The sequence below is a fragment of the Cnephaeus nilssonii genome (genome assembly GCF_951640355.1).
Source record: "Cnephaeus nilssonii genome assembly, chromosome: 1".
NCBI lineage: Eukaryota > Metazoa > Chordata > Mammalia > Chiroptera > Vespertilionidae > Cnephaeus > Cnephaeus nilssonii.
In genome coordinates, this window is record NC_137072.1 from 64,662,921 (window position 1) to 64,687,293 (window position 24,373).

Here is a 24,373-nt window from a genome sequence, read left to right on the forward strand (position 1 = left end):
CATCTTTTATCTATGTGTTAACATGCATTGGTTACCATGGGGTGCTTAGGAAGCCCACATAATAATACTAGGAATGATTTTGCAAATAATGAGTTTCTTCTGGGATTGTTTTACTGGTTACATAAGAAGCCCTGTGGTGTTGTGGCGGGCAGGAGGGAAACAGGTTGTCAGTCTGAACCCTATTTAAAAATAATCACAAACATTAGAGCATAGAGAACATAAATAATATCTAGATGTAACCAATAAATCAACAAAACTGGGTGCACAGGCAAGAGTACGAACGGCAGAGGCAACAGCAGCCAACATATATGCAAATATCTTCTTTAGATAACAGCTTGAGATTTTTCAAAGATCCTACATATTTACTCAGACTAAAGTTTAAATGTGCCTTCATGGAAAGTTCAATTTGCTAAAATGCTATAGAGGTACAAACGTATTTAGCTTATACTATTGCACAACACTACTGAACTGTCGATCAGAGAAGTTTGCTCAGGTCATTAATTAGTACACAGCTGAACTTCCACAATTGAGTTTGATGACCCAACTTTCAGCATATTTAGTGAAAAGGGGGAAAAGAATATAGGAAAAATTCCAATTTCTCTCCAACTTTTGGCAATAAGATGACACAATATATCGCCTATGGATCAGTTTATTTAAAGGACACTACCAGTTTCAGGATAGACTAGCCCAGGAATAAAAGTTAGGTCCTGTGACATCACCACTATCCATCCAATGAAACGTATCTACAAAGAGAAGATCCACTGTCCTAGCCCAGTATACCTGTATTTGCTAGTTAGAAAACCCTCCTGAGCAATTTCATGTCCACACCCTGTCATGAGGGATTTGTACATTATACAAGCATTCCACTTTCCCGTACCCATATCTCTAAAATGCTGACAAGACATAACCTGGATCTAAAGTAAAATCCAAATACAAGTCATCTCTTCCATATTTAATATCCCATTTCAGCAGTCTATTTATTGTATAAGCTATTTGTGGACCAGATATAAATGACAGTGCTACAGTACCAATTTTTTTATTCATGTGTATGGAAATGTAATGAGTGTTAACACTTCAAATAATCTGGTTTTATTTAGTGAACACTCACTAGTATGGAACGTCTCACTTCACTCCTGAAACACTTTTTCTTCATAAAATTTCATATTAAGAGTTACAGCAATGACTTATAGTTTGATAAGATTTATTTTAGCCTACTAATTTTCTTTTCTTTTTTTTTTTATATATTTTATTGATTTTTTACAGAAAGGAAGGGAGAGGGACAGAAAGTCAGAAACATCAATGAGAGAGAAACATCGACCAGCTGCCTCCTGCACACCCCCCACTGGGGATGTGCCCGCAACCAAGGTACATGCCCTTGACCGGAATCGAACCTGGGACCTTTCCGTCCACAGGCCGACGCTCTATCCACTGAGCCAAACCGGTTCTTAGCCTACTAATTTTCTAAAGGTTATTAAATCTTATAGTTTGAGTCAACAACCATTTATTTTAAAATAAGTTTATTGATGATAACTTGATATAATTTACTCCCGATATTTGATGTTACAAATTTTAGGGTCTTTGAGATATGCAGGATCCTTGTATGTAACTGGCATAAATCCTGTAAAGAGACAATTAAGTTCTTCACAAAAGATAACAGCCAAAATTGATAAGCCCAAATAATTTTTCAAATTCTCTTACCCATTATTTGTGCTCTCTTAATAGCTTTTGTGATTTCTTTTTGTTTCTTCCCACAAAGACCTGTAAAAAATGCTTATTCATAAAAAAATACCAATATTCAAAATGCATAACAATTGTTTAAGTCAAGGGAGGATCGGAAAACCTGTAAAGAGCCAGACAGTAAATATCTTCTCAGACAGTAAATATCTTAAACTTTGCAGGCTGTACAGTCTCTGTCATTACTTCTCAACTCTACTCTTAGTACACAAAGCAGCCAGCCACAGACACTATGTAAACTAAGCTATTTACAAAAATAAGTGACAGATCCAATTTGGCCTATGAGAAATAGGCCTCTGTTTAAATAATAGTCTAGGAGCGATTATAGTATACTCCAAAATACCAACACAATTTTTTAAACCCAAGTTTTCTATATGTCAGATTATGCCTACCTCTGAGTATAAGACATATAAAATAGTACCCTTTTTGGACTAAGAAGCTTTCTTAAATACTAAGCTTTCTAATAGTGATTTATATACTATTTGAAAATAAACATTTGCCAGTTTTCTTAAATAACAAAAGTAGATTTATAAGTTTCTATAAGAGAAAACAAAATACCTGTTATGTGCCTTCCATGAATGCATCCAGTAAATGGAGAAATAAACTGGGACAAAAGCTGTTTGAGTTTTATTTGGAGAGGAAGAAAAAATTTATATTAGTACATGTATTATTCATTCTTGATTGTGTAGATTTCAAAAAGCATACCTCGTCACCTTCAAGTTATGTAAAGGTTTATTAATAAATCGCAGACAAACTTCATAAAATATGAAATACTACCATGTTCATCCTATTGACAGATCATCTTTTTAAGTAACTAAAGCAATTATTAAAGTTAACATCTCTTACCTAGTCTGTTAAAAATGTCTGTACAACAAATTAATGAGCATATTGTTTCAGCACTAAACCTGTTTTCTTTTTTAAACGTTTTTATTAATTTTAGAGAAAGGGAGAAACATCAATGTGAGAGAGAAACACCCATGGGCTGGCTCCTGCATGCCTCCTACTGGGGATTGAGCCTACAACCTGGGCATGTGCCCTAGCTGGGAATTGAACCAGTGGCCTTTGGTGCATGGAACAACACTCAACCAACTGAACCACACCAGCCAGGGCTAAAGCTGTTTTCTTGTTTATACAGATTATTTTCTAAAATACTCCTGCTTACAAAGAAATATTAAACATTTCACCTATCATGATAGACTGTCACATAATACAGACTATATTGAGGTCTTTAAGAGATATAGGTACATTGGGCCATTTGCTATAATTTTGTTTCATAAATTTAAATTCTTTAGCACTTTCCAGGTGCCAGGCAGTGTTCTTAGCATAATCCTCCTAATATGTTTCATTTATTTTTATTTTTTAATTGTTATGACTGTTATCTATACTAATAAAAGGGTAATATGCAAATTGGTCACAACACCCTCACAGTAACAACTGAATAGCAGGCTGCGTGGGGCAACCAGGCTGGCAGAGGGGGGCAGTGAGGGGCAACTAGGCCAGCAGAGGGGGGGCAGTGAGGGGTGACCAGGCCAGCAAGGGGGGCAGTTGGGGGCAACCAGGCCAGCAGAGGAGGCAGTGAAGGGCGATCAGGCCGGCAGAAGGGGAAAGTGAGGGGCGACCAGGTCAGCAGGGGAGGCAGTTAGGGTTGACCAGGCTGGCAGGGGGGGGAAGTGAGGGGCAACCAGGTTGGCGGGGGGGGGGAGGGGGTAGTGAGGGGAAACCAGGCTGGTGGGGGCAGCAGTGAGGGGCGACCAGGCCGCCGGGCGGGGGGGGGGGGGGGGGGGCAGTTGGGGACGACCAGGCCAGCAGGGGGGCCAGTTGGGGGTGACCAGGCCAGCAGGGGGGGTGGGCAGTTATAGGCAATCAGGCTGGAAGGCAGAGGCAATTAGGGGTGATCAGGCTGACAGAGGGGGCAGTTAGGGGCAATCAGGAAGGCAGGCAGGTGAGCAGTTAGGAGCTAGCAGTCCTGGATTGTGAGAGGATGTCTAATTGCTGGTTTCAGCCTAATCCCAGGGGTCCTGAACTGGAGAGGGTCCAGGCTGGGCTGAGGGTCCAACCCCCCTCCCCAGGCCCCCCCACCCCCCGTGCATGAATTTCATGCCCCGGGCCTCTAGTTTTTTTAATAATTCTTTATTGGTGAAAGTATTACATATGTCCCCTTTCCTAATATGTGCATTTAAAATTTTTCTTGGTTTTTCTCCCTATAAGGCAGCTATCACTTTATACTATTGTCCGTATACTTAACTCCAACATCATTCTCTACCCCAGATTTGCCACTTAACTTGCCGAGAGCTGTAAAACAGATAAAGTTGTATTTGAAGCAGTGATATTGGTGGTGAGGTAGAGAGATCAACTTCTTCCAAACTACTCACCTCCATCAACTGAGAATTACTGCCATTGTGAGCTACTATTAGAATAAAATAGAGATGCTTTATACATAGAAATATAACCAGATTTGGGATTATGATGTTGCTAAAACAGTTGCCCCTCCATAAAGCCTGTTATAAAACTGACTTGATTCCCTTTAGTTAGGACTAATAAAAAAGCAAAATCCTAGAATCAGATATCATAGTGAAGTAAAAGCATCTCACCTGTACATTCTTATAATCTACACGTTTTCCACACAAGACACACTTTTTAAGAGGCTCCTTATAAGGATTTTCTATTGGAACAGGCTAGGATAAAGGGAAAAGAATCTGGTTAAAAAGTTTAATGCATTAGTTTTTAATCTAAAAAACACTAAACCTTAAGGCTACCACATTTAAATCTATCCAAAGAGTTAGTTCTGCCTTTCTTACTGTGAAAAGGAATACAACCTTTGGCTTGTAAAAGAAAAAACAAGTACTTCTGAAAAGAATTCAACATTATAAAGATTTCAGTATGCTTTTCCATATTTTGTACAAGTGTTTTATTTTGGTTTAGTTTGGTTAAGGAGGAGTTAAGTCATAGATTCTAGGATAAAATACAGTCTTTGGAGGAAAAAGGGCTTATGGGAGAAACAAAATTAAATCTGTCCTAAGTGACTCCTCAAATGTTCTGCCCAAGTGACTAAAAATTCTTAAGATTTAAATTAAGAAAATCTAATGCACAATAGGTGTCATATGTAATGTCTAAATCCATCCCCATATTTCTCTATCAGATGTTTTATCACTATTGTTGTTTTAAAAAGACAATGCCCCATAGCTTACTATAATATAAGGTCCTTTGACTACCATTTTATGGTTCCCAGACTGCTTTATAAGTTTGTGTCAGCCTTTGGATTTCCTTTATTTACTAACTATAATGCTTCTGCCACAATGCCTCCCTCCTACTATGAGTATAAGCAACTCCAGTCAAGAGATTCTTAATCTAGAAATGGCTTTAAAGTCCTCCAACTCCTGTAGTTGTATGTAAAATTTCAAATGAGTGGGACTGTGTGCCTTTTTTGTTTGTTTTTTAAATAGATTTTTTTAAAAATTATTGATTTCAGAGAGAGAGGGAGGGAGGGAGGGATAGAAACATTAATGATGGTAGAGAATCACTGATAGCTGCCTCCTGCACAACCCCTACTAGGGATGGAGACTGCCGGGTGGTCATGTGCCCTGAACCGTGATCTCCTGGTTCATAGGTCCACACTCAAACCACTGACCCACATTGGCCAGGCATGTGTGCTTTTTCTAAGAAAATCCATAGCTTTATTAGTGTCTAAGTGGGGTTTATAACCTAAAAAGGAGCTCTAGTAATTTCCTTCACTCTTGAGGTAGTTTGTGAATTGAATGATTAAGATAGATGCTCAGCCCTGACCGGTGTGGCTCAGTGGATAGAGCGTCGGCCTGCGGACTGAAAGGTCCCGGGTTCGATTCCGGTCAAGGGCATGTACCTTGGCTGCGGGCACATCCCCAGTAGGGGGTGTGCAGGAGGCAGCTGATGGATGTTTCTCTCTCATCGATGTTTCTAACTCTCCATCCCTCTCCCTTCCTCTCTGTAAAAAATCAATAAAATATACATTAAAAAAAAAAAAAAAAAAGACAGATGCTCAGGAGGACTAGAGTTCTTTGTTTTTTCCAAGTCCTCAAATGTTCTTAAACCAATTTACATTCAGCTCACATGTAATGACTGACTATATTCCTTCCCTACACTGTACTATGTGCTTTGTATGGTCTGATTAGTGTCAAATTATCTTTTCAAGTAGGAAGAAAACCTATACTGCCAAGTCCAACCCTAGTACTTAAATCCTATAAAAATACATCTACAGGATAGAAGAAATTACATTTAATGTCCTCATATGAAACTTTAATTTTGATCTCTCATTTATTAAGACAACCGCCCTCCAAAATTGATGAATGGGACAATAATAAAATCGAATTTGAAATGGGGAAGAGAGCCAACCTGTAAGTAAGCTTTGTATATAATGCCTTTGTTGGATTATGTGCAATTATTCCATCCACCCAAACAACCTTTTTAAATTCCCAAAGCACATATCCTTAAATTTAAGATCTAGGAAGAAAAATATGGTATTATAGAAGCCATAATTTTTAAAAAATGTTTTTTTATTGATTTTTAGAGAAAGGGAGAAAGAGAAACACTGATGATCGATCGGTTTCCTCCCACATGTGCCCAGACTGAGGCTAAAAACCACAACCTGGGTATGTGCCCTGCGGGGAATCGACCCCGCCACCTTTTGGTGTACAGGACGATGCTCCAACCAACTAAGCCATGCCAACCAGGGCAGAAGCCAGGCTTCTTTCTAGAAATCTAGGAATTCTCTTCAAAACTCAAGTGACTACTCATCAATGAATTATAATTTTCAAACTCAGACTAATGATTATTGATTGTATTGTCCCCCGGTTGAACTCTATTTGAATAGCTAAAATATAAGAATTTGGTCATATTTGCAAATGCCTTATAAAAAGGAAGAAAACAATTCTTACCAGGTCCTCATTGCTGGTTACCTGTTTGTACTGTGAACAACTTCTCCACAGCACTGCAAGTAAACAGAAACAGCAACAAACCAATTCTTTTTGTTAGCTGAGTAGCTAAAGACATTGCTTTATGGGGGCAAGATGAATCAAGGGACAAGATCAAGGGACACCTGAATATAAAAGGTACATAGGTTTTCTATTCATTATACTCACAATGATTGGACAAAAAACCTTTAGATTTGAAGCAGTGTAAGACTTAATATGGATGTGCCTTCCAGGGCTTTGGGAAAAGGGTATATATACCCTTTCCCCAGCCACACAATCTCTCATCTGCTCTCTGAGATATTTATTTTCCCTTCACCCCACGGTTAAAAACAGATTTTTAATGCAAATACTTGGGGAAGAAGCAACAGAGGGAAAATGTGTAACAGATAATAGTTACTGATAGAGAAGCACAGAAAAGATGAAAGTACAAAAATTGCAGATTCGAGGGCCCCTCTCACGATTTCGCCCTGATTTGGGATTCAGACATCTGGAATTTGCTGCTGGATGACTGGAGATGTCCCTTCCTTACCAAGTTCACCCCGAGGTCTCAGGCAAGTCCCTGCCTCTTTTTAATAATCACCCCATTACTCTCCTCGTATGTTAAAAAAATAAAGTGTACTGGAAGACATCTCACGTCCCTTTCAGCTTTACGATGCTAGTCATGGGCCATTACAGATTCCCAGGTAGGAGAAATGTCCATTGCCTGGAAAACGGCGTTTACCTAGCAGTGGCGACTGCACCGACCTAAGGAGGGCTAGCGCGGCGGCTGCAGGGCTACCGCGAAGCAGAGGACAGGAGACTTTACCCGCTCGAGTTCCTGGGTTTGGGCAGCTGACGGCAGCCGTTAGGAAGCACGCAAACTTTCTCCTCCCCGGACCACTGCAAACGGCAACCACAGAAGCCATGGCTCCTCGGCCCTCTCTTCCCGTCCTCCTCCTAAGTCGTCCGCACTAGTCCTTTCCGGTGCTCCCGGGTTAGCGCGAGGACTCGCGCCAAAGGTTCCGCGAGCAAACGCCGGGGCCGGAGACCAGTGTTCACTGCGTTTGCGCAAAACCTTTTACGCGCCCACCCAGGCCGCGCCGCAAGCCCGCGACACCTACGCTTGGACGAGAGGAAGGTGGGCTGCTACGCTTGGGCCTCCACTTCCGGCCCGAGAGCAATTCATTTGTGGTCTTTCCCAAAGGTGGATGGAGGGAGAGGCGAGTGTCCTCGGCCTCTGTCGCTGCTGTTGCTCTGTCCTCCACCCACCCCTCCTCCGAGGTTTGGCGCCTGGGTCCCGGGGGACGGCCCTCGGGCAGGGCCCGCGGCCCCTGCCATGGATGAAGGCAGTTCCCGCATCCGCCGGCGGGTGTCTGTCCGCAAAAGGAACCGTCCTAGCCTAGAGATCCTTTTTGCCGGCCCCACCGCGGACGAGCTCCAGCCGGGCGATGACAAGAAGGAGGAGGAGGAAGAAGAGGAGATGGCAGCTGGAAGCCCGCGACGGAAAACTGTGGGCGTACAACCGGTCGAGGTACAGCCCCTTCAGATTCCCCCGAGTCCCATGTCCCACCTTAGGGGCCGTGATGCAAACCCAGGTCTCCTACTGCGCATACCCACTGAGAGAGGAGTGGGGGGTCAGCTACAGAAGGCATGGAATTGGAAACTCTAAAATGTTGGCAGCGCCCTTCTCAGGTGCAAACAGTTGACTCGTTAGCCACTAGTCTTCGTGTGCTCACCTCAGTTCTGTTATTGTTGTTCATTCTCACTTGTGAGGTATTGCCTTATTGTCCCCGTTTTTATATAGACGTGAAACGCAGACCCTGGACACATAAAAGTTGTTCACGCAGCAGATAAGTGGCTTGGCTGAGACGCAGAGTTAGACTTCGAAGTTACTGCTGCTTCTGCTGCTCCAATAAAATCTACCAATTATGAAGAGCAGATGAATTATATGCTGGGTACTTTCTTAAGCTAGTTACATTTACAGCAGAAATCAGGCCCCGAGAAGTTAAGAAATGACACTTCTGGCTCCGAGTCCTTTTTTTTTTTTTCTTTTTTCTTTTATATATATATATATTTCTTTATTGATTTCAGAGAGGAAGGGAGAAGGAGAGAGAGATAGAAACATCCATGAGGAGAGAGAATCACGGATCGGCCGCCTCCTGCACGCCCCCTACTGGGGATCAAGCCAGCAACCCAGGCATGTGCCCTTGACCAGGAATCGAACCCGGGACCCTTCAGTCCGCAGGCCGACGCTCTATCCACTGAGCCACGCCGGCCAGGGCTCCGAGTCCTTTTTTAATCACTACACTGTATTGCCGCCTCCGAGTTTACATCTCTTCTGTTCAGTAGACCACTGTAAGTCAGTGTGCAGACTCTCCCTCTCAATTCCAAATTCCTAGGGACAATCTTGGAGTGTCCAGGAGTACAAGCATGGTTTTGTTAAAGGCCACTCTCTAGATTAGAGTCTGGGAGGGCAGGGATAGTGCAGTATCAGGACTTCCAGTCGGATGACATCCCAATAGATGTCTACCAGCCTTGCTACCTACCGCTTGAAGGATTTCGTGTTGGCTTAAGAATTAGGATCCCAGCATCATCATGCACCAAGAGTGCAGTTTAGGCAAGTCGCTTACCCTCTCTAGGCCTCCATTTCTCTATCTGTAAAATGGGATGATAATATATATTTCACAGGGTGATTTACATTTAGCTCTGTGATCTGTATGTGACCGTTTAATTATATACTTGGTTTAGCCCTAGGCTGGAACTTTTATTCTTACTAAAGCTAGAATTGACCATAAATATTTTTGTTTTCTTTCCAGAATAATGATAGTGAAGAGGACATGTTTGGTGACTATGATAGCTTTGCTGAAAATTCTCTTATAGCTCAAGTTGATGACCTGGAACAAAAATATATGCAACTTCCTGAAAATAGGAAGCATGATACAGACCTTGCCACCGAAGATCTTTGTTCAGAAAACATCAGACATAACCAGCTCAGCATTACTACTATAGGCAGCTTTACTGAATTAAAAACAGATGCGCACACAAAAAACCAGAGCGGGCATGAAGATGTCTCTATTGAACCTGGAGCTGATCTTTTGTATGAATTGCCTTCTTCACAGGTTTTATACTTTGAAAATTTGCAGAACTCTTCAGATGAATTGGGCAATCAGTCTACTAAAGAGAGGGATTGGAACTCATCCTCTCACAAGACTATGAATGAGGAATTGCCCCAAAATAGCATAGAGCAACCCCAGCAAAATGATGAATTCTCTTCTAAAGTCAGAACTAGTTCAGATGTGAATAGGAGAAAAAGTCTTAAAGATCATCTAAAAAGTGCCATGACTGTCAATGCAAAGGCCCAAATACCAATATTTTCTAGGACTAAACAGCTCAAAGAGACTCACCTGTCTGAAGAAATTAATGTTGCTAAGAAAACAATTGAGTCATCATCAGATGATGTTGGTCCTTTTTATTCATTACCCAGCAAAGTGAGAGACCTTTATGTTCAGTTCAAAGGAATTGAAAAATTATATGGTAATGCATTTTGCTGGAATGAAAAAAATTTTGCCACCATTACCATAGTATTAGTGCAAATCAATAGAAAGGAGATTCTTCCATGGTCATACGTTGCATCTTAAAAACAAATCAAAGTATCAGTCCTCTCTCAGCCTATCCCAATGGTGCTACTGCTGAACCTCTTTCCTTCCCTTTGTGGTCACACTTCTCAAACTTATTATCCTTGCTGTCTCCCTTTCCTCACCTCAAATAATTCCCAACCCACTCCAACTCTGAGTTCTAAGTGCTCACTTAAGATATAATGACTAGGTTGCCTAAACCCAATAATACCTTTAGTTCTTCGCTTTCCTGACTTCTCAGTAGCTTGCCTGACACAGTTGTCCAGATCCTTTTTGAAACACTTCTTTCTTGATTTCTTGACATCCCACTCCTGTTTTGTTTTGGTTTTCTAACTGTCCAGCTGCTCCTCATTTTTCTTACCTGGTTCTTCCTTGGCTGGCTCTGTCTTCTATACCAAAACTTGTTGAATTCCTTTGAATACTGAGATGTCTTGAGTGAAATGTGTAGTAGTAATACCACTGATTAAAACTAAACATCTTTAAAGATGGCTGAAAAGACTTAAGTGCAAAGAATATTAATGTCTCATGTAATGTTTTTAAAAAAATCCTAGATTCTTGCCTATATTTCAGATATGTGTTATTTTAGACAAAGAAGGTACACTTGCTGCCATTCTGGAATATTAGCCTATCAACCAATCACTGCATAAGTATTTATGAAACTCCTATGTTAGTGTCTTAAGAACAATATGAAAACATGGTTTCTCTTCTCAGGAAGAAGACAATTAGGTTCAAGAAGTAGGACTACAGGGAAAAAAGTCTAATATAAGATTATAGGAGTCCAATAAATCCTAAATTGTGAGATTTGTAGTTAAGAGCTAATGGTGTGTATTGCTCTTAAAGGATATATTAACTCTTTGCTTTTCTCCTAGCACCTTGTCCTTTATTTAATCTGCATCTCCTACCAGAATGAGTACCCTGAGGACAGGGCTCTATCTAATTCACCCTTTTCTTATATAACTAGCACTATACCTGGTACATCCTGGTAGGTTCTCAACTGCTGGGTGTTGTCAGCCTATTTATTCTGGCCCTGTCACTTAAACAAGTTTAGTACGCTGAGCCTTAGTTTCTGATCTATTAAAAAGGGATGATGATAATAATAAAAGTAATTGTTTTACAGGTTATATTCTGTGTGATGGACATGCCAAATTAGACTTTAATAATGATAATCAGTAATTAGTAGTTTGAAAGTATGAACTTTGGTAAATAACTTTTTAAATCTTTTTACTTGTAAATTTAGCTTAATGAAATGACCAATTAAAAAAATAATTATGTGTGCTAAAGCAGTGATTCTCAAAGTGGAGTTCTTAGACCCCAGCATCAGCATTACCTATAAACTTGAAATGTGCATTCAGGACCCAGCTCGACCTCCTGAATCAGAACCTCTAGGGGCAAGCCTGGCAGTCTGCTTTAATAAGCCCTCCTGGGTAGTCTGATGTGCCTAAAGTTTGAGAACTGCTGAGCTAGAGAAGCTCAACTTTATACAGGGGCTGGCGAAAATAGGTTTACAGTTGCAATACTAATCCTATATAATCCTATATAATAAAAGCTAATATGCAAATCGACTGAACGGTGGAATGACAGGTCACTATGACACGCACTGACCACCAGGGGGCAGACACTCAATGCAGGAGCTGACCTCTGGTGGTCAGTGCACTCCCACAGAGGGAGCACCACTCAGCCAGAAGTCAAGCTCACAGCTGATGAGTGCAGTGGTGGTGGTGGCAGGAGCCTCTCCTGTCTTCAGCGCTAAGGATGTCCAACTGACATGGGGAGCGGGCCTAAGCCATCAGTTGGACATCCCCCGAGGGCTCCCAGACTGAGAGGGCACAGGCCAGGCTGAGGCCCCCCCCCCACCCCTGAGTGCATGATTTTCGTGCACCAGGCCTCTAGTAATACAATAATTTATAAATGATAATGCAAGAATAATGTGTTTTGTGCATTCAAAACAACCTACTTTTGCACATCCCATAGTGTAGTGGTTGCTTTTTTTATCATGGAATTATATGCTTGATGTATTTTGCATAAATATTGAGAAATAAGTATAATTTACTTTAAAGTTTTTTTTATTTTAAATATCATCTGAGGATATGTTTTTTAATTGACTTGAGAGAGAGAGGGAGAGAGAAACATTGATCAGTTGCCTCCTGAAGACACCTGACCAGGGATGGAACCTGCAACCTAGTTATGTGTCCTGACTAGGAATCAGACCACAACCTTTTGGTGTAGGGCACAGCGCTCCAACCAACTGAGCCACTGGACCAGGGCTATAATTTACTTTTATAATGTTTGAAGATAAAGAATATTCCTAAATATTTATGATTTTGGTCATTTTATACTTTAAAAATCTGAGTTGGATAAAATGTAGCCGTGGTCAAGTTGTATTATCGCACACAAACATCTGCAGTTTGCGAAACCCAGTAGGTAACAGTTAAACATCTTTTTATGTATTTATTAATCATTTACATTTCTCCCTACAGTGAAATGTTTTGAATATCTTTTCCCATTTTTCTGGTGATAAAACACTGGTGCACCGTCTGAAAACTTCTGATGATCCACATTGTTAAATTATCCTACAAAGTAGTTACACTAGTTTCCACACCATGTTTTGGATCTGACATGATGCTTTTCATGAATGCTACCTTGCTAAGTTGTGGAAACATTAGATGTGCCAATTAATAATCCATCTTTTATGGCTTAAACTACCAGTTTAAACTGGTATTCAGGCCATTCCAAGTTCAGCTCCCCATGAGAGCTAAATAGTCCTTGGTTTGTACAAAACCTCATACATTTTTTTCCTTCTATTTCTCTAAGATGGTGTTTGGATGAATGAAAAAGGGGAACTTACACAGTCTCCTTGCAGAACGTAAGAGGAAAGCCTTAGAATTCACACAGATCGTGTACTGTCCTCTGATGTCCCAGATGATGTCTCTTGTCCAGCAGGCACTGCCTGCCATGCTGGGATCTTAGACCTCAGTTTGCAGCTGGCGAGTAGGAGAGCTAGATGCTCATCCCACTGACCGGGCCTGAATTAGAATTAGACTCACTGGCTGTGCACATCACACATTGGGGATTTTTGACATTTAACATTGATGTATAGTTACATTTATTATAAGAAAATTGCTACAAAATGTCAGATTTGATATTTTCTTCTTAGAAAACTTTCCAAGATTGAGACTGTATTAAGGGAAAATAATGCTTTTGCTTTAATTCCACAGAATGGCAACATACTTGCTTAACCTTGAATTCTGTGCAAGAAAGAAAAAATTTAATATATTCCTTGCCAACTAGTGGTGGAAAAACCCTCGTGGCTGAGATTTTAATGCTACAAGAACTGCTTTGCCGGCGCAAAGATGTTTTAATGATCCTACCATATGTGGCAATTGTCCAAGAAAAGGTGTGATGTTTTTAAAACAAGTGGTATTTGCTAATGCTATTTGAACATTAAGTAACTTTTTATTGACTGAAAAGAGATTTCTATTAATGATGAGGAATTAATATTTTTAGAATGTTAAAAGCAGTATGGAGTACTGAACTGAAAATCTTTTCTGATCTAAACTGGTGGATTAAACTTCATCGTAAATGTTCTACTGATATTTAGCTTGCTTTCAATTATTTTATCAAAATAAATAAATTACTCTGATTTTTTAACACCAGAGGAGACAATTGAAATTGATTTTCTCATTTATTATGTAATTTAAAACTTGTCTTCATTTTGCAAATATCAACATTAATTGGGATGTTGTTGTTTTTTAATATGGAGCACTGCACAAATTTGCATGTCATCCTTGCACGGAGGCCATGCTAATCTTCTCTGTATTCCAGTTTTAATGTAAGTGCTACCAAAGTGAGCACTAATTGTGACATTTCTTAGATGTTTATGTCTTATCTGTGACCATGTTCCCATTGATTGGTATCAAACACAATTTTAGATTTTTTTTAAATCCCCATGAGCACTTAATAATTAAAGTCCTTATTTATCTGTTTCATTTGTTTATTTTAACTAATATTCTAGATTTCAGGTTTGTCAAGCTTTGGTATAGAATTGGGTTTCTTTGTTGAAGAATATGCCGGAAGCAAAGGAAAATTTCCTCCAATTAAAAGAAGGGAAAAGAAATCACTATACATCGCCACTATTGAAAAAGGACATGGTCTGGTCAACTCCTTGATTGAAACTGGAAGGATTAGCAGTCTGGGTCTGGTTGTTGTAGATGAGGTGGGTTACTACTTTTGTAATTTATCAATATTTTTATTATACTAACAGTTATTATGTGGATCCACTTAGCACCTGTATGAGAATAAATACTTTGTTTTAATATATAGACAGTACAGATGAAAACATTTCATGCTTGATAATCTTAAATTCAGTTTTATTTCAAGTGTTTCTTGAAGAGTGAATGTGTGTGTGTGTGTATTCAATTTTGTAATAGTTCTTAATGAATTCCAGATGTGTCAAGATATTGTCAGCAAACCTCATTAACTTAAAATATTAGTGAAATAATGCATATGTACTCTAGTTGCTATCTCTAAAATGCTTAAGAGTTATAAAGCAAAGATTACTTTATTTCATATAATATGTGCATATTTTATATAGGCATTATATCCAGATTTACTTTTCTCCCTTTTTTAAAAAAATCTCAAGTTGCACATGATTGCTGAAGGAAGCCGTGGGGCTGTACTGGAAATGACCCTAGCAAAAATCCTCTACACTAGTAGTAAGTATTTTTCCAAATGGGTTACTAATTGATTTATGATCAAGAGATCTATAAAAGACTTATTTCTATTACTAGCTAAACTATGTAGCCTAGAGTAAGATACGTAAGCTTTCTGCCTTAAATTGTGATTTCTAAGGTAAGTGTATACATTTTTGTTGGAAGAATGGATGAATGAGGATAATTGTTAAGATAAATGAAAGTAACATGTGAGGACATCCCTATCATTATCTTCCATTTACTAGCTATGTGTGCATAAGCAGATGACTCAACCTCTCTGTTTCTTCATCTGTAAAATGGGAATAGTAATGGTATTGACCTGATGGGATTGTTGTGAGCATTATGAGTTAGCACATGTGAAGCATTCAGCAATGCTTAGCACACAGCACTCACTAAGAGCTGCTGCTGCCTCCACCTTCAGTATCATCATCATACCAATAATGCAGTATATTCCGGTAGTCACTTTAAGGAGCTCTTTTGCAACATCAGATAGTCTTCAAATGTACATGAAATATTTATTCTAAAGGTCTTCTCTACTATTGAATGATATGCTATTGCAATACCTTAGTTTCTATATGCAAAAATTATTAATTGTAAAGGTCAAACTTTAGAATTATTTATAAAATTTTTAATAGCAGTGGTATTTAGACATATTGTAGCACTTTATAATCATTCATTAAAAAAATATTTATTGAATACATGCCAGGCACTATTTTAAGTGCTAAGGATACAACAGTGAATAAAATAAAGTCCCTACCTTCATCAAACATATTTTATTTTATTATTTTTATTTTTTTAATAAATCTTTATTGTTCAGATTATTACAATTGTTCCTCTTTTTTCCCCCCATAGCTCCCCTCCACCTGGTTCCCACCCCACCCTCTGCCCTTACCCCACCCCCACTGTCCTCATCCATAGGTGTACAATTTTTGTCCAGTCTCTTCCCACACCTCCCCCATCTCTTTCCCCCAAGAATTGTCAGTTCACTCCCTTTCTATGCCCCTGATTCTATTATATTCACCAGTTTATTCTGTTCATCAGATTTTTTATTCACTTGATTTTTAGATTCACTTTTGATAGATATGTATTTGTTGTTCATAATTTTTACCTTTACCTTTTTCTTCTTCTTCCTCTTCTTAAAGAATACCCTTCAGCATTTCATATAATACTGGTTTGGCAGTGATGAACTCCTTTAGCTTTTTCTTATCTGTGAAGCTCTTTATCTGCCCTTCAATTCTGAATGATAGCTTTGCTTGGTAGAGTCATCTTGGTTGTAGGTTCTTGGTATGCATCACTTTGAGTATTTCTTGTCACTCCCGTCTGGCCTGCATAGTTTCTGTTGAGAAATCAGCTGACAATCGTATGGGTGCTCCCTTGTAGGTGACTAACTGTTTTTCTCTTGCTGCTTTTAATATTCTTTGTTTTTTGCTCTTGACATTTTAATTATGATGTGTCTTGGTGTGGTCCTCTTTGGATTCCTCTTGTTTGGGGTTTTCTGCTTCCTGGATTTGTAAGTCTATTTCTTTCACCAGGTGTGGGAAGTTTTCTGTCATTATTTCTTTAAATAGGTTTTCAGTATCTTGCTCTCTCTCTTCTTCTGGCACCCCCATAATTTGGATGTTGGTACGCTTGAAGTTGTCCCAGAGGCTCCTTACACTATCTTCATATTTTTGGATTCTTTTTTCTTTTTGCTTTTCTGGTTGGGTGTTTTTTGCTTCTTTGTATTTCAAATCTTTGACCTGATTCTTGCAATCCTCTAGTCTGCTTTTGGATCTCTGTATATTATTTTTTATTTCAGTCAGTGTATGCTTAATTTCTAGTTGGTCCTTTTTCATATCCTCAAGGGTCTGGCTAAATTTATCAGCCTTTTCTAGAAAATTCTTGAAAAACCTTATAACCATGGTTTTGAACTCTACATCCAGTCATTTGCTTTCTTCCATTTCTTTCATTTGTGACCTGTTTCTTTGTCTCCTCATTTTGGCTGCTCCCCTGAGTTGATAGAGTGGCTTTGTGTGCTAGGTGTCCTATAGGGCCCAGTGACTCAGCCTCCCCAGTTACCTGAGGTGAACACTCTTGGTGCACCCCTTTGTGGGCTGTGTACACAGTCTTGTTGTAGTTAAGCCTTGATTGTTGTTGGTATCACTGGGAGGAATTGACCTCCAGGCCAATTGTCTGTGAGGATCAGCTGTGTCTACAGTGGGAGAACTTCTGTGCTGGAGACACCCTTATGAGGCAAGACTTGCTTCAGTGGGGCTTTGGTGCTCACTGAGTCTGACCCCTGAGTGTGTCCCTTATGGATCTGAGGAGTTATAATCAGGATGGTCCTATTCTGACCCCTGGGTAGACTGGTTCTTGGATCTCCAAGGAGGTGCTAATTTAGCCTCTGCCTGAGGCCACCCAGCAGGAGCTACAGAGAGATATGCAGATTCCTCTTCTTTGTTTGGGTTTTGGAGGTGCCCAGATGAGGCCCAGCTGTGAAGCAATGCAAGCTGCTGTGGGGCCTTGGGCCTTCTTTTGGATGTTCTATGTCTCTCTGACTCAGCTGCAGTTTGATAGGTAAGTTTAGATTTCAAAGGACCAGGTCATTCATATGCAAAAGCCTCTGCGCATAGCTGGGGTGGGGCAGAGTCTCAGGGCGGAGCAAACAGCAATGGCTTCCCATCAGCCCTGCCCTAATAGGCCCCCAGATCTCAGTGTTCCTTGGTAATCGCTGCAAGCACCTCTAAGAGAAAGCCGCCCTCAAGTTCCACCCGGTGCCAGACAGTCCAGTTTCTGCCCGTATCAGTCTGGGTCCCCAGAGTCTCGCCCGGAACTGGAGTTCAGAGCAGTCAGGAGCTTTTGTCTCCCTCCCGCTTGAAAAAGACAGTTGCATACTCAGTTGCTAGCCCTCTCCGCTCATGCTTGCGCCACTCAGTACCTCTGCCTTTACTTCCGCAGCTCCTCTGAGTCTCAGTGTGCTTTTCTCTTTCCTTCTAGTTGTAGAATTTCCACTCAGCCAGCCTTCCTGTGGTTCTGGATGATGTCCGTTTTGTCTTTTAGTTGTAGTTTTGATGTTGTTGTGCGAGGCAGCAGTTCAGGTGTTTATCTATGCCGCCATCTTGATTTCTCTCCATCAAAGATATTTTAATGAAATAAAATAAGCAGATAAACAAGAAAACATGGTGTGTGAAATCATAAGTTCTATAGGAAAATATAAAGCAGAGAAAGAGAATGATCACCTACTTGTCTAATCTAGTGTACACTGACTGTCCTTGTCTCAATTTTACTTCAGCATTTGACTGTTTATCATTCTTTTTTCCTTTGAGTGCTGCTACATCATTCTCTTTTGGGTTTCCTACCATTTCTGTGTAAGTGGGATCCTGTGTTAGCATGGAAAGATAGCATAGCATAATGGCTGAAGATAAACTCTGGAACGAAATTCAAATTCTGGCTCATTTTTAAAAAATCTTTATTGTTGAAAGTATTAGAGATACTCCCTTTTTCCCCCTTTTAACCCCGTCTAGCCTGCCCCACCCCAGACCTTTACCACACTATTATCTGTGGCCATGGGTTACACTTATATGCATACAAGTGCTTTGGTTAATCTCTTCCTGCCCATCCACCCACCCCCGACTAAATTCTGGCTCATTTTTAACTACATACATGACCTTGGGCAAGCTATAGTAACTGTGCTTCTGTTTCCTTATGCCTCAAAAATGGATGATAGTAATAGAACCTTCTCACTGAATTGCTGTAAAGATGGAATGAGTTATCTTTGTAAAGCATCTAGCATAGTACCTGTACATAATGGACATGTGTTTGCTATATATATATATAGGCTTTTATATATATATATAAAAGCCTAAGCAACCAAACGACTGGAAGGACCAGTCAACCAGTCACTATGATGTGAATTGACCACCAGGGGGCAGACACTCAACGCATGAGCTTCCCCCTGGTGGTCAGTGCACTCCCACAGCCAACCTCCCTCAGCCGGCCCACCTACTGCAGCCTAGATCGGCCCAATCACAGGTCAGGCCGAGGGACCCCACCCGTGTACTGGGCCTCTAGTTGATATTTGTCTTTCTATCACCAGTGCTTTATACTTAATAGATATTTAAATGTAATGAACCTCTTTAGTTTTTCCTTCTTGTGACACCTCATTCTAAGCATGTTCATTATATACATTGGTGTTACCATAGATTCATCTTAGGCTCTTCTCTTATTCCCTTCTTCATATATTTTCTGCTAATTCTCATCCACACTCATGACTTCAAGTGCTTCCTGTGTGGTGATGGCTCCCCCTCTGTATTTCCAGCTTATGGCTCTCTTCTGAGTAATATCATCTGCCAGATGGACACTTCTACTTGAATATCCTGTGAACAGCTCAGGTTCACCATGTCCAAGTCTAACTCGTTTCCTTCACACCCATTCTTCAGTCTGAATTTCCTGCCACTATTTGTCAGCCAGCCAAGCCAGAATCTTATAGTCTTCACTCTTGTACATTCTGTCAGCAACCAAATCCTATCTGGTCCATCTCATAAATATATTTTTAAGTTTTCTCCCTCCTGTCCTTCTTTACTACTAAATCTTTAGCTTAATGCCTCATTCTTTCTTACTTAGATTACCATAGAAAGCTCTCTCATCTGCCTTCAGTCTTGATCACTGCCATCCCCTGCACCAAATCCATCTTCTCTAGTGCAGTTAGAATGATATTTCCCAAATGCAAATCCCATTAGTTTATTTTACTGTTTACAGTCCTTCATAGCTTCTCTTTGTTTCTACATCAATCCCAAATTTCTTAACACAGCCTTCCTTGATTTGGCCACATGCTCACCTCTTCAGCTTCATAGTCCACCTTAATGGAGTAGGAAGGGGCAACATTCCTCTTTCAGATACTACTTTGTGTGTAAAATTCAAGACAGAACACAGCAGCAATGAAGTAGCATTTGCTAAGACTTCTGTGGGTTTTGTTTTTTTTTTATCCAATAGCTGGTCTGTGGAAAGCAGCAATTTTGAGCTGCCCAGGAAGTCGTGCAACTTTATGAGTTTCACTCCACCTTTATTTTAAAGTAAAGTTAATCTGATAGCAAGATCGCATAAAGAACTTTTCATGTGGCAAGAGTTCATCCCCCATTCAGTCCTGTATCCTGCACTGTACATCTGTAGATAGCCGAACCTGTGGAACCTGTCATAACTCTTCATAATGATGGTCCAGATAGTCATCAACACATATTTTTATACTCATTATTGTTGTTTAGAAGTCTTAATAAAGATCCTACTTCTTGATACGGGAAGAGTTTCATTCTTTGATTGCCAGATTAATAATTTGATAATATATTCCTGTTTTTCTTTCCTTCCCCCACCCCTTTCCCAAATTACTCAGGAAAAATTTAGAACCAAAAAATGTTGCTAAAATTACTATTATGATATAACTAGAGGCCCAGTGCATGAAATTTGTGCATGGTGGGGGGGGGGGGGGGGAGTCCCCTCAGCCCAGCCTGCACCCTCTCCAATCCGGGACATCCTTCTCACAATCTGGGACCGCTGGCTCCTAACTGCTCACCTGCCTGCCTGCCTGATCACCCCTAACCGCCCCCACCAGCCTGATCGCTCCTTACTGCCCCCCCTGCTGGCCTGGTCGCCCCCAACTGCCCCTAACTGCCCTTCCCCCCTGCTGGCCTTGTCACCCCTCACTGCCCCCCCTGCCGGCCTGGTTGCCCCCAACTGCTCCCCTGACGGCCTGGTTGCCCTCAACTGCGCCCCCGCAGGCCTGGTTACCCCAAACTCCCCCCCCCCCCCCCCCCCGCCGCCGGCCTGGTCGCCTCCAACTACCCCCCTGCTGGCCTGGTTGCTCCATGCAGCCTGCTGTTCAGTCGTTTGGTTGTCCCTCACTAACTCCCCTGCTTGCCTGGTTGCCATACACAGCCTGCTGTTCAGTCATTTGGTCATCCCTCACTGACCCCCCTGCTGGCCTTGTCGCCCCATGCAGCCTGCTGTTCGGTCATCCTTCCGGTTGTTTCGGTCGTGACGGCCCTTGGCTTTTTATATATTAGGATAAATAATAAAATTTTTTCAATACTTTGGTGTTTTTGTTTTTTTAGAAACAACTCAAATTATTGGTATGAGTGCAACTTTGAACAATGTTGGAGACCTGCAAGAATTCCTTCAAGCAGAATATTACACCAGTCAGTTCAGGCCAGTATGTACCTGAAGTTTGCACTGTAGTGATTTGTTATGTATCATCTTACTTAGAAACAAAAGTAGCAAATGTACCATATAAAAAAATTCTATAGAGTAGTGAAGGGCCATAATTCCACTCACCATGGCTATATGCTAATGAGAATTTATAGAGAATATAAACTCTGTGGGGTCAGGGATCTTGGGTTGGGTCACAACTGTATCTGCAGCACCTGGAATAGTGACTGGACTAAATATTCAATAATGAATATTTATTGAATGAAAATTTCCAGACACATTCTATTTGTCCATTTCTTATTCTATAAGGTAAAAATTTTCATTCAGTTAAAATTTAGTGATTTATGTTTTGAACTATTAGCACATTAAAAAAGTTATCTTAAAAGTTAAAATATTTACACTTGGTGGTTATAATGCTTTTTAAATAAATACAGGTTTCACATAGATTTAAATTTAAACTCCCCAATAATAGTATTCCCAAAATGCTTGAAGGAAGTAAATAAATGTATCAGTCTGCAGTACTAGTGTGCATGTTCTGTCTCTGAATGGGTTTTCAGAAAATGATTTTTAAGAATTGCCAAGTTTTAATTTGAAGTTTTTATATTTGCATCATATATGAAAAATTTGAAAGATATTTCATTACCTTAATTGTGAAATTAGGTGCTATTCTTTTGAAAATGCAATGAACTATATTTACAAACTTTTTGTCTACAAATACTTAAATTAAAAATAATGTGGTAGTTAGATTGAAAACTTATGACTAATGAAACAGAAAGTGTTAGATCTTGAGGAATAACACATATAACTCCTTAATAAAAGATAAAGAGTGTGAACATTTAATCATTTGTACTTCTTGTGAAAAATAAGGAAGTGTTTGGTTTCTGTTTAGATATGTAGCTATTCAATTCAAAAGTATATTTTAAGGATATTAATCCCTATTTTTACTTACGAGCAAAAAGAGACTTAAAAAAAAGAAATGGTAAAGAAAGTACTTTTAAGTTAAAGCATGTTTTTACATGCAGACCATAGAAAAGCTAAAATATTTGTATAGGTATTTTTTACAACATATTTTACAAAATTTGTAACTCTGAAAAAAGGAATTTGTATGTTATTAATTGCAAATGTCCCTTTAATTTAAGGTTGAATTAAAAGAATATCTGAAAATAAATGATGCAATATATGAGGTTGACAGCAAAGCTGAAAATGGCATGACTTTTTCACGTCTCCTTAATTATAAGGTAATGTTAATAACCCCTGAACCCTAGATTCCCAGACTTTGTGCCCAGTGCCCTGGGGCACCACAGAGCATTCACATGAGTCCCATGGAATATTTTAAATTTTTAAGAGGAACCTCTTAAAAATTTGTGCCCAGTGCCCTGGGGCACCACAGAGCATTCACATGAGTCCCATGGAATATTTTAAATTTTTAAGAGATGCTTGAAATCTCTTGGACACCATACAAACTACTGGTTCAAGGTAGTTATTTTCTATTTTCAACATTAGATAACACTACATTCCTTTCTATAATATCAAATCTTTGTGAAGACGGGTTTTTTTGCAGTTACTATAAGCAAAAACCATGTGAAAATCAATATGGGACAGGAAATAAGGGTAATAACTACAATTCCAAGCTTCAGAATACAGCAGTGTCCAGCTGTTCACACATCCCATTAGTGGGCCATTGTGGTTATTTAAGGTTTACATACACATTTTTTAAAAACCTCAGAGGGAAGGCAGGGGAGGGTGGGGATGGGGGGAAAGAGATCAACCAATGAACTCGTATGTATATATGCATAACCCATAGACACAGACAGTAGGGTGGTGAAGGCCTGGGGGGATGGAGGGGAATGGGAGAGATCAATGGGGTAAAAAAGGGGACATATGTAATACTCTCAACAATAAAGATTAAAAATATATATATATATATACTAGTATATGTATGTGTGTGTATTGACTTCAGAGAGGAAGGGAGAGGGAGAAAGGGATAGAAACATCAATGATGAGAAAGAATCATTGCTCAGCTACCTCATGCATGCCCCCAGAAGGGATTGAGCCTGCATCCCAGGCATGTGCCCTAATCAGGAATTGAACTGTGACCTCCTGGTGCATAGGTCAATGTTCAACCTCTGAGCCACACCCACAGACTAAACATTTTTTTTATTCACCTGACTAGGGGCCTGGTGCACGAAATTCATGCACTGGGGGTGGGGGGGGGGTCCCTCAGCCTAACCTGCCCCCTCTCACATACTGGGAGCCCTCAGGGGATGTCCTACTGATGGTTTAGGCCCGATCCCCACAGGAAGCGGGCCTAAACCGCAGTCTGGCCTCCCTTTGTGGGAGGCAAGCAGGCTGTTCAGGGGAAGGCACCAGCCCCATCACCCCGCTGCTGCAGCCACTGCCAGTCACCACAGCCACCAAGGTGTTTTCATCAACACAACTCCAGTCCCTTCACCAAGAAAAAAAATGACAACTTTCTTTAGGCATTTTCAAGATGTGTCTTTCATAGGATATGCATTTCTTTATTTTTTATCCTCACCTGAGGATATGTTTCCATTGACTTTTAGAGAATGTGGAAGAGAAAGGGAAAGACAGAGAGAAACATCAAAGTGAGAGGAACACTTTGATTGGTTGCCTCCTGCATGAGCCCTGATCTGGGCCCCGGCCAGGGAGGAGCCTGCAACCTAGGTACATGCCCTTGATCAGAATCAACCCAGACCCTGCTGTGGGTAGGCCAAGGCTCTATCCACTGAGTCAAACCGGCTAGGGCAGAATATGACATTTCTTAGCCCTCCAGCAGCAGACCTTCGTTTTTCTCTCCAGAAGTGTGGTGGAAAAACCCTAGATCACCTTTTTGGATTCTTATTACCCAAGTTACTAAAAATATTACCAGTGGCATACAGGAAGCTTAGCCAATGTGCAGTCAGAAAAGGTGTTTCCTCTATAGTTCACACCAATCACCGGCTGTGCCCTGCCCAGGCCTAAAGCCTCTGGCCAAAGCTTTAGGCCTAGGAAGGGGACCTCCAGCTCCCTATGATCACAGACACCGCCCACTGGGCAGGGGACCCCAGCTCCCTGCAAACCACCACAGGAGCAGACCCCCTCGCAGGAGCAGACCCCCAGTTGCCTGTGATCCATCGCAGGCTCCCCGCTGGTGCCCAAGGCCGGTCACCACAGCCACGGATCGCAGGAGCCA

The 24,373-nt window shown here is 40.6% G+C and overlaps 2 protein-coding genes across 4 annotated transcripts in view; one reads left to right on the forward strand and one right to left on the reverse strand.

The window, feature by feature from the left end:
• Positions 1 to 1,086: 1,086 nt before the first annotated feature.
• Positions 1,087 to 7,728, reverse strand: MRPS18C (mitochondrial ribosomal protein S18C). Of its 2 annotated transcripts, XR_013813840.1 has the most exons (7): positions 7,402 to 7,728; positions 6,645 to 6,697; positions 4,326 to 4,409; positions 2,293 to 2,350; positions 1,699 to 1,758; positions 1,451 to 1,618; positions 1,087 to 1,211 (listed from the first exon to the last, which is right to left on the reverse strand). XR_013813840.1 is itself a non-coding variant. In XM_079778327.1 (6 exons), exons 1-6 carry the CDS (start codon positions 7,583 to 7,585, stop codon positions 1,542 to 1,544), a joined length of 432 nt encoding a protein of 143 aa, XP_079634453.1. In that variant the 5' UTR covers positions 7,586 to 7,728; the 3' UTR covers positions 1,529 to 1,541. The 2 variants fall into 2 exon arrangements, 1 of the variants encoding a protein (XP_079634453.1); XM_079778327.1 differs by lacking the exon at positions 1,087 to 1,211 and having other exon boundaries at positions 1,529 to 1,618; positions 7,486 to 7,728.
• Positions 7,729 to 7,982: 254 nt separating this feature from the next.
• HELQ (helicase, POLQ like) overlaps positions 7,983 to 24,373 on the forward strand; it is a 45,811-nt gene continuing 29,420 nt past the window's right edge. For both annotated transcript variants that reach the window (XM_079777988.1, XM_079777989.1), the window contains exons 1-7: positions 7,983 to 8,190; positions 9,476 to 10,193; positions 13,510 to 13,688; positions 14,307 to 14,507; positions 14,934 to 15,006; positions 21,087 to 21,184; positions 22,320 to 22,418. In XM_079777988.1, coding sequence (XP_079634114.1) covers positions 7,996 to 8,190; positions 9,476 to 10,193; positions 13,510 to 13,688; positions 14,307 to 14,507; positions 14,934 to 15,006; positions 21,087 to 21,184; positions 22,320 to 22,418 — 1,563 coding nt within the window. In that variant the 5' untranslated portion in view covers positions 7,983 to 7,995. The remainder of the gene's footprint in view (positions 8,191 to 9,475; positions 10,194 to 13,509; positions 13,689 to 14,306; positions 14,508 to 14,933; positions 15,007 to 21,086; positions 21,185 to 22,319; positions 22,419 to 24,373) is intronic.